The sequence below is a fragment of the Microchirus variegatus genome (genome assembly GCF_963457635.1).
Source record: "Microchirus variegatus genome assembly, chromosome: 5".
NCBI lineage: Eukaryota > Metazoa > Chordata > Actinopteri > Pleuronectiformes > Soleidae > Microchirus > Microchirus variegatus.
The window spans coordinates 9522490-9532699 of record NC_139806.1 but is presented as its reverse complement, the minus strand read 5'-3'; the positions used below and the strand labels follow the sequence as shown (position 1 = coordinate 9532699).

At 41.9% G+C, this 10210-nt stretch overlaps 1 protein-coding gene across 1 annotated transcript; it reads left to right on the top strand.

Annotated features, from left to right (window-relative positions):
* Positions 1-255: 255 nt before the first annotated feature.
* casq1a (calsequestrin 1a) lies at positions 256-9657 on the top strand. Its single transcript, XM_083890149.1, has 11 exons — positions 256-674; positions 3863-3956; positions 4750-4850; positions 5022-5133; positions 5407-5480; positions 6023-6153; positions 6241-6286; positions 6370-6424; positions 7412-7512; positions 7672-7746; positions 8607-9657. Exons 1-11 carry the CDS (start codon positions 438-440, stop codon positions 8937-8939), a joined length of 1359 nt encoding a protein of 452 aa, XP_083746275.1. The 5' UTR covers positions 256-437; the 3' UTR covers positions 8940-9657.
* Positions 9658-10210: the final 553 nt, after the last annotated feature.

Below are 10210 nucleotides of genomic sequence, written 5' to 3'. Positions count from 1 at the left end.
TCCTTTATCTCTTTATTCCTTGCACATGCATCAGCTCCCTCTATACTGTCATCAGTGTCTTCCCCTGTCTTCAGTCTGGACGGAGAGAGAAGGAGTAAAGGTTGGTCCTCATCTCCTCACTCCACCCACTTTGACAGGTCGGTAACGCACACTCAAGCACTCACACTCACACACACCTATACAAAAAGCTGTCACCCCAGCAACCGCAGCGGCCCCCACCTCATCTTACACCCCAGATAGACACCTCTGTCAAACTTAGCCCAACCCCTCTTGCACTCTTTGCCCCACGACCACTTGCCCATGTGGGGTTTTTAATAAGGTGGATGCAGGAGTTGGTCTTGCTCTCTTCTGGGTGACGCGGATTGGAAGGGGTTCTTTATATTTTCACCAAACTACCAGTTTTTTTTGTTTTGTTATCACTTCCATAGAGAGGAGCCATGAAGTGGACCTGGGTCCTTGTGGCAGTTTTGCTGTCATTTGGGGGTTTTTCATTGGGCAAGGACAGCCTGGACTTCCCAGAGTATGATGGCAAGGACCGCGTCCACGACCTCAACGCCAAGAACTATAAGTCTGTGATGAAGAAGTACGATGTCATGGTGGTGTACTACCATGACCATCCCGGATCCACCCGCGTCGCCCAGAGACAGTTTGAGATTGAAGAGTTGGCCCTTGAGGTGGGTTGAGCTGGGAACTATGGGTAGAATAAGGAGGATAACTGATACTGATGAAGAGGCAGTGTAGCTAGTACTGGATACAGAAACATTACTCAACTCTAAAATCATAGGATTCACTTCAGAGTTTTTATAGAGTTTGGGTCTTAATCGTCTTAATCTGTGGAGCAGATTTTAAATCATGCAGATGTGGATCATGTGACAGTATTGTGCTGGTTGAGGGACTTAAATTGTTGTTTTCTTCCCGCTAAACCTGACATGTGCTCATAGTGAAATTAAACAGGGGGAAGTGATGGTCTGAGGTGGAAAATAGCTGTGCTGAATACAGGATTGCTGATATGTGAAGTCCCAAAATGTGTCATGAGCTTGCAGTGTATCATCAGTCGTCCACCACAGCAAAAAAAAGCTGAGCTGTGACGACCCTGGATATCATTTATTCTGGCAATGTGTGTGTGTGTGTGTGTGTTTGACTGCGTGCATGTGTACGTGTGTGAGCCGATGCACTCAGCACACCTCCTTCAGTAAAGCCCTCACACCTCAGGTGCCCTGTCAGCCTGGACACAGGGCAGCTTTCATCACATTCTTTACAGAGAGACATGACATCACGCCTCAGCACAAAGCGTCAACTGACACACGTCACTTCTCGGGTTACATGAGAAAAATATTCAATATCAAATGTCACATACGCCTACAACACATTTTCCAGTTACAGTTATATTAGTTTTTTCTTGACCTTCTGGTCATTGGGTTTCCCTCCAGTAGGTCATTTCATAATTGACCACAAACTGGTGGATAAACTTTTTTTTTTTTTTTTAATCTGAACTATTGCTTTAAATATAGACCTCATACACTTTAGAAGATTTTAAACACACCTAAATGACTAATTCTGCCCCGAAAATCGCAGGTACTGTGACACAGGTGACGACTGATTTATGTCACATATACATTGGCTCGTGTTACAATAATATTCTAAGACATTTGACATGGCCACCGCGTAATTTATACACTTCATATGTTTGAGGAAAGCTGCGGCGACTGCTGGAGTCTCCTTTTAGAACTGATGCAGAAAAAAAAAAAACATCTTGGCATTACAACCAAATTCAAAAAAAGATTTGGGCAACGAGTCGGTGGGTTGGCACCAAATCCTTCAGTCTATTTTTCTCCCCCCTGTCCGTCTTGTAGCTATAGTCATAATCTGCCATTTAGCGCAAATCAAAATAAATGTCGAAAATAAATAATTTCAAGATTTCTTTTTTCACATTTAAAGCAAATTTGACATTTGTTTTTGTCGGTTTTGTCACAGGATGTCCACGACAAAAAATGTGACTTGTTCTGAATGTTGTACTTTATGATTTATGCAAACCAGGTTTATTATGAACAGACGTCTCAACCGTTTGGTAGAGGCCTGTATCTAAAATACTGTAGGGTCTAATTTCACGTTATTGTTATCACAAGTAAATAAAATAAAATAATTTAAAAAATGCTTTTGCTTTTTTATTGGTGCGTACCTTATAGGGTTAATAACCAAAAGCAGAGAGAAAGAAAGATAGATGCGGCCATTCTCAGCGTATCACATCATCGCCGCAGCAGCAGCCCCTGGTGTCTCCGTATGGGGTTGTCGGGGCTCGGTCTCAGGGCCCCAGGCCAGTACAGGAGGTTCTGGCTCCAGTAGTGCTTCCTCAGCTCTGTGCTGTGATTGACACTTTCAGTACTGTACTTGTCAGCGGATCCCGGAGTGCTGAGCATCACTGCCACTTCGCCAAAATAGTCCCTGGTGCTGGTGTGTCTTTTGAGCGCTATATTTATCACTCGCTGCTTTTCTGGTCGGCTTGAGCGCCCCGAAGGCCCACGTTTCTCTTTATGAATGTCGTATGATTTACACTCGGTAAAGGTTTTATTTATAGAAACAGGCAGCAGCAAAGGGCTCAGGGGTCAAGATGGCGTGAGGACGTCATAACAGTTTCTTCTCACCTGGTCAAAGGAAACGGATTTGATTGCTGATAATGTGTTTAGCAGGCCTTATTAATGCTGTCATGTTCAGTCAGTTATATAATCCAGACTAATAGGTACACAGGGATGTATACATTTCTTCCCATGGCAGGATATCAAAATGGACTCTCAATTGACTACCAGGAAGAGATACACTATATGAACAGATGAAACATTGTACGTGTGCTGTAAACAAGCACAAAACAAGAGGACTGAAGGATAAATTGTGTTCGTTGCAGTGAAATTTGCATGTGGTTTGTGTTGAAATCATGCAAAATGTGAAGCTGCGCGGTCACCCGAGACTCTGAGGCCGTTGGTTTAATTTTACATGTCGTAAATGGATGGATGCGTTGAGCCACCCTGAAGGAGGGAGATCAGGCACATTAGTGCAGCTTCACACTGAGCACTGACGTCCATGTGCAGAAACAAGAGTGCCAACACATAAATCAATGAATTACTGCAGCATATTTGCAAAATATCTCAAAAATATGTAATGTTACATGCTATATCTAGCATGTGCATGTAGGAAAACAACCCTCTGGAAACTGTATCATTTAATGTGCACTTATAGAAGGCAATTATTATAATTTTTTCAACTGTAAAGGTTTTTTTTTTTTTTTTTTAATATTAAGTTTTGCAGCATGTGTGGGTCATTAAAACGTAGATTGTTTTAATTGCACATACATGTGCATAACTTTAGGCGTGCAACTTTTGCCCCGCTATCCTACTAAACCCCACTGTGCTCCACCCATCTGCAACTCTAATCATGTCAAAAGATATGCCAAGAATGATTTGCACAACAAACCAGTCAGTCCAACTCTCTATGCCAGTATAAGCAGCTGCTCGAGATCTCCAACACCAGAGAGCTTCCAGTGTGTGTGTGTGTGTCTTTTACCTTCCAAACACTCAGACAGCCCACAAACCACTTCCTCAGTGCAGACGGGCTGAGCCCCACTGTCCCGCTGCCATTGGTCGAAGCAACCGTCACTCATAAGGTTCAAGTTTCACACAGATTTAGAAAGTGCACAAGCAGCGCTATGAAAAGCAGGCTTTTATGGTAATGAAGCAACCCGGGTGAGACAACATTGTCAAAAAGGAGTTAAGATCAGCGTATAGAGAAAGATTTCAAACACATAAGTTACACAAACACTGACAAATCACAAACCTGTGCTCACTGAAGTGATATTGTCTTTGTTTTGCAGCTTGCAGCCCAGGTCCTGGATGAGTTTGACGATGAAGATATCGGAGTCGGCCTCATCGATGCAAAGCACGACAAAGCTGTTGCAAAGAAACTAGGTGAATACAGATGCACACACAGAGAGATTGTGCCAAATCAGACCAGTGATAACCAGCTTCTTCACAGTTAAATTAAAGATGTTAAAGGTCCAGTGTGTAACATTGAGGAGGGTTTATTTTAATAAAATGTACATAGGAATGTCTGTATAAGTGTATAATTGGTGAACCTTTAGGGCACCCTTGATAAATTGCCATGGGAATAATATACCACTCCATATATGGACATCCTGGGGATGTGAGGTTATAGGTCACAGGCCTAGGTCAGGCTTTAAAAAAATATAATAAATGTAATTATAATAATCACATTTTTAGTCGCGATATAAAGTAGCAATAACTGTGCAGAAGTCACACTAGCATAAAAAAGTGAACGTTGAACTGTGGCATATTTTTTTTTAACATTTTCAGTACTTTATGCTCAGGTGTGTTTATAAAAATTGTTAAAAAAAAAAAAATTCCAATCAGATTGCCTAGGTTCTGCTGAAAAAAAGGATGTAAGACACTCTATGGCATATTCTTATAGCCTCTGTATATACTGTACGTATAACATTTAACATAGTAATGGAAAAAGCAGCCGAAATGCTCTGTGTTCTATTAGCATAGCTTTACAATAAGCCTTCATCAAATGTACTACTACTCGGAGTCCTCCATTTGTTGCACTACACAGTCTCACCATTAGATGGCACTGATTCTTACACACCAGCCCTTTAAAGGAAACACCAGTTAAAATGTCTGACCGTTGCCATTCTCAGTGCTTGAGGTCACTAAATTCACCTTGTTCTGTTTGTTTGCTCAGGACTCGATGAATCCGACAGCATTTTCGTCTTCACCGAGGACGAGGTCATAGAATATGATGGCGAGCTTGCAGCAGACACTATTGTGGAGTTCATCTTTGATGTTCGTGAGGATATAATTTCCCAGTGAATACTCTGCCTTGTTAGACGGCCCTCTCCCTCCCTCCCTCCCTTCTACTGTCTGTAAAAGTTACCCACAATAACCCGATGTTGACTTTTGTCTTCCCTCTGTCACCTCCGTCTCTCCTCCGTGTCCCTCCATCTCTTCACCTAGGTTCTTGAGGACCCAGTGGAAATTCTTGACAACAGTAAGGAACTAAAAGCCTTCAGAAACATTGAGGAGGACATCAAACTGGTGGGCTACTTTAAGAGTCACAAGTCAGAACGTAAGAATCTGTGCTGCGATGGCGTGATAACCTGTTGATTTCTCTGTGTTACAGTTGCTTTCCAAACACAGTTGCTCACAATAGCATAGTAAGCAGGTGCAGTTGAGACCAGGCTCACGTTGCTCGATTTAACGTTAGAGTTGAGCTGTTTGGATTTTTGATTGTCTGTAAACGAGCAACAGTAATGATGAGAACAGCAAGTGTGCACTCTTAGATATTTCATACAGAGGCCGAGCCACTGAATCGACCTGATCGATGCATGTGAAATTTCAGATTTTGACGCGTATGCTGACGCTGCAGAAGAGTTCCACCCCCACATCCAGTTCTTTGCCACATTCAATCCCAAGGTGAGTAATTATTCCACTGCATTATACAGGAGTCAATACATACAATACAATGTAACTGATATATGTATACTACTTCTCAAAAGTTTGGGCTCACCTATACCGTTTTTTTGTGTTTTCCATTAAAAGTCACACATTTATTCATCAAAAGAGCTGCAAAATTAATAGAAAATATCATTGCACAAGGGTTTTCTAATCATCCAATAGCCTTCTAACGCGATTAGCAAACACAATGTACCATTAGAACACGGGAAATGGGCCTCTATACACCTATGTACATATTCCATTAAAAACTAGAAAAGCACTCGGAGAGCACAGACCTCCGCCAAGGCAGCTCAGCCCCCCCACAAAATAGCGATAAAAATAGCAATAGCGGCTACGGATCACGCCCAAAATGTAATCACTTGTTCCTGGTCCCATTGCGGACATTGCAAAACGTGGTGTGCACGGTTGGTACAATCCTTATTTTGTTAATGATTACTTTTTTTGTGACGTACTCATGGGTCATCCCTGCGCTCAGTCAATCAGCTGCTCGTGTGTCACAGGTCGCAAAGGCTCTGGACCTTAAGCTCAATGAGGTCGACTTCTATGAACCCTTCATGGACGATCCCATCGTAGTCCCTGGAAAGCCTTACACCGAGGAAGAGCTGGTGAAATTCATTGAAGACAATGACAGGTAAATCCATAAGTGAACTGATCCTGTGAGGTGAAAGCAAATCCTTCCCAGAATACAGAAAATCTAATTGATCTCTCGCCTTTCAAGACCAACCCTGAGGAAACTGCAACCCCACAACATGTACGAGATCTGGGTAAGAAAATCCACCGCCGCGCTACAACGTGAAATAATCTTTTGGGTTATAAACTCAAAACTTTTCTTCTCTCTATAATGTAGGCTGACGATGTCGATGGTGAACACATCATTGCTTTCGCAGAGGAGTCTGACCCAGGTAGACCACTCAAAAACACCAGTCACAATTGCAAACACTACAACGTTTTACAGGGTTAAGCACTGGGGATATGTTTGTGAGGCAAAGACATGATGAGCCCTCAGACCTGGTATTAAAATCCTTCCTGAATGATCCAGATCACGTCAAGTATGATCACTCCCAATCCGTCCTGAATGCATCCTCAGATCCAGTCACAAAAAACACAATCACAGACGATTCAAGGACAAGCATGGCCACATTCCTGAGCTGCATGATAGCGATGCGCCCTCAGGACAGAGTAGAGCAGGGTTTATCTGTCCTGCATGTTTGAGATGTTTCTCTGCTCCAACGCAACACAATCCAGGATTGAGAAAACCTGGATTAGAGCACACCTCCTCAGTTTATGCCCTCTTAGCAGAAGTTTTTACACTAATCAGTGCCCATATGTTGATTTCTTTGTAGCCAGTGTCTATGGGCTGAAATATGTGCCACCAGAAACTGAATTTGAATCATTTATATTTGAAGTTGAATTGCTAAACTTGAATAACTGCATTAAAAAAATGAATTTGAATCACATCATTTGAAATTGAATTTTTCAAATTCAACACTCCATTCCTTCGCATTCAGTTCTCACAATTCAAATTCAAATTACTGCGACAGACATCCAGGTAGTTCAAGGATGAAGGAAGAACAATCGAGCGCAGATACAGGATAATCGCTTTGGTTTTTCGCCAGAACACAGCAGGAGAGAAAACAAACCTGAAATAAATATTTTTCTGTGTCCCAGAATGCCGTTTTAAGATCATTTGAGGCGAGAAATTAACATAAGTGTCACAGTACTAACACCGATCACCCTATTATTTATTTTTTCACCAGGGCATCATAATATTCCTGCACATTAATGATATAGGAGTAGACCTCAATGCTCATTACCTTTAGCCGGCGCTGTCATGTAAATGCTCTCCTACAACAGTCAGTTTACTGTCGTCTTCTTGTCCTCTCCTTAAGACGGTTATGAGTTCCTGGAGATCCTGAAGGAAGTTGCCGAGGACAACACAGATCATCCCCACCTCAGCATCGTCTGGATTGACCCTGATGACTTCCCCCTGGTAATTATAGAATATAAATCAGTGCAATGAGCACAATAGGATGACTAATTGGAGACATTAGGCAAGTGTAATTATTATTATTATTATGATATCCGAGTGTGTGTACGAAGTAAATTGACACCTTGTCTAATACAATGCCTTGACCTTGGTTCTCTGTAGCTGGTGCCACACTGGGAGAAGACCTTTGGCATTGACCTGTCCTCTCCACAGATCGGTGTTGTTGATGCTGATGATGTGAGTAAACAGTTTTCGGGTACTTAATTCACAGATTAAGAGTGTATTTGTGTGCCTTCAGGTCGGGGTCATGCATGTAACTCATGCCGTCTTCATGACATGATATTGAAGAAGCAAACTGCAGCCATTTTGACAGGTCTTATGGTGCGTTTCCACCGGCTCGACTCGCCACGACACGGTTAAGTTGCGTTTCCACTAGCATAGTGCTACTTTTTTTTAGCACCCCCTCCAAGTGAGCTGAGGCGATACTATACGTGACATCATCGCACTGTCGGCCACTGATTGGTCAGAGTACTGTCACAGGACAAGATGTCCGACACAAGAATCAAGCCGAACAATTCCAAACTATAGATCAGTTAAAAAAAGTCTTAACAATCCTACAAATGTGTTTTAATATCCAACAATTACCAGGAAAATGTCTAAAATCTCAATGTTTAACAGAGGAGTCTGGTGTGTTTAGCGACAGCACTGCTGAACGCCAACGGCAAGCGACATCACAAACCAGGAAGTACTGAACACATATTTTTAATTGACTAATTCTAATGATTCAGTTACACGGAAAACAACTGCTTTACAATTCGCTCGTCTGTTTGTCGCGTGAAACGATCACGGCAGTTTCATGCAGCCGCGCAGTGATGACTCCGCCCACGTTGAGCAGGTACTTTTTTTTGTAGTGGAAAACCAACCTAAACCGTGCCGAGGCGAGGCACGCTGGGACCATGGGTGGAAAAGGGGCTTTAGTGGGAAAATCTAACTAATGGTGGCTTAGTTCTAATCAACCTCACTCAGTCTAAGGGTGCATGCTAGCTCCCTGTCGGCTCTTATATTGCACTCACCTGTTTGTGCTCTTCCTCCTGAAGGCTGACAGTGTGTGGATGGACATGGACGATGGCGAGGACTTGCCATCTGAAGAAGAGCTGGAGGACTGGATTGAGGATGTTCTCTCAGGTGAAATCGACCCTGATCATGATGATGATGATGATGATGATGATGATGATGATGACGATGATGATGACGACGATGATGATGATGACGACGATGATGACGATGATGATGACGACGACGACGATGATGATGACGATGATGACGACGACGACGACGATGATGACGACGATGATGACGATGACGACGATGATGATGATGACGACGATGACGACGATGATGATGACGATGATGACGACGACGATTATTAAATCACCGAGTCGTAATTTGTCCTTAACTCTGACCAACAATGCAGTTTCAAGAGTCAACATCTGTCTAAACAACATCTGTCTTTTGTAACTTCTTCTTCTGTCGAACTCATCAGTTCATTTTGATATCTCACCGATTCATCATCTTCTCTCTGCATCTCACCAGAACAATATTCCATCGCTCGTTTATCCGTCACCTAAACATAATCTCTAATCCTCCATGTAACTAAGGACACTTTAGGATCCCACAGTACCTTAATTCTCACATGTAACAACCACTTAACATAATCTGATACAATAAAAAAAGAGATTTTAAAACCTAACCATCTACTGCTATTGATTTTTATATATTAAAGTTTTTATTTTCTAAAGTACTGGAGGGGTTGCAGTGTTGTATGCGTTATGTCTGAGTCCATCTGTGGAGTCTGTTGCAGTTTGAATGTGTTTTATTCATGTCCACATTTTCTTTTTTTCCTCTGTTTGCCCCAGTATCGAAACAAGAGATGTCAGATTCAAGGGTGCTAGCAGGTTTTTCTGACGGGTCTTAAGTATCACCAGCCTGTTCTGTGAAATCACTGTAATGTTATACACTGAAAGTGCTGTACATCATATCGACGTTTTCTATGATGATGAAATATGAAAACAGCCGTATTCTATTTTTGTAACAAGTGAAATTTAACTGTAAAGTCTTAAATAAATGACAGCTTGGACAGAAACCCCACTTCTGTATAGTGTCTTAAAAGTGTGTGCGTATATGTTATAGGTTGTGTGTTGAAGACATAAAAGAAGATGATTTTCAACTTAATAATATGGTATTTACTTTCAGAGCCAACCGTAATTAGTGTACTTGCTAAAAGGCAGCACACTATTGCCAGATTTTCGGCCAGCTCCTGAGATATCTCCATACTTAACCCTGCGTTGCTCCTGAAGCCTGTGTCTGCAGTGTGCTGCAGCTGTGAATGGGTGTGAATGGCAAAAAACTGTGTAAAGCAGCTCTGAGCGGTCATCAAGACTAGAAAGGTGCTCTATAAATACAGACCATTTGCCATCTATGACCAACTTGGATTAGAAAGAAGAATATACTATATTAGAAGGATATATTAACATAATATTACCTGCCTGGGACCCCTGGGAATCTCTCTCTGTCCGATACTGGGATGTATTATTATATTATAACGATATATATATATATTGCATATACCTATTATTTACAAGTATGCTTTGTATTGGTATTCATTCCTTCATTTTCTACCACTTTATCCACCACATGAGGA

What these genes read in the sequence shown, in the direction of transcription:
- casq1a (XM_083890149.1), top strand. Translation starts at nt 438, where the DNA reads ATGAAGTGGACCTGGGTCCTTGTGGCAGTTTTGCTGTCATTTGGGGGT. An exon ending in TTGAAGAGTTGGCCCTTGAG is followed by an intron (nt 675 to 3,862) that starts GTGGGTTGAGCT and finishes TTTGTTTTGCAG; the next exon opens with CTTGCAGCCCAGGTCCTGGA. An exon ending in TTGTGGAGTTCATCTTTGAT is followed by an intron (nt 4,851 to 5,021) that starts GTTCGTGAGGAT and finishes CTCTTCACCTAG; the next exon opens with GTTCTTGAGGACCCAGTGGA.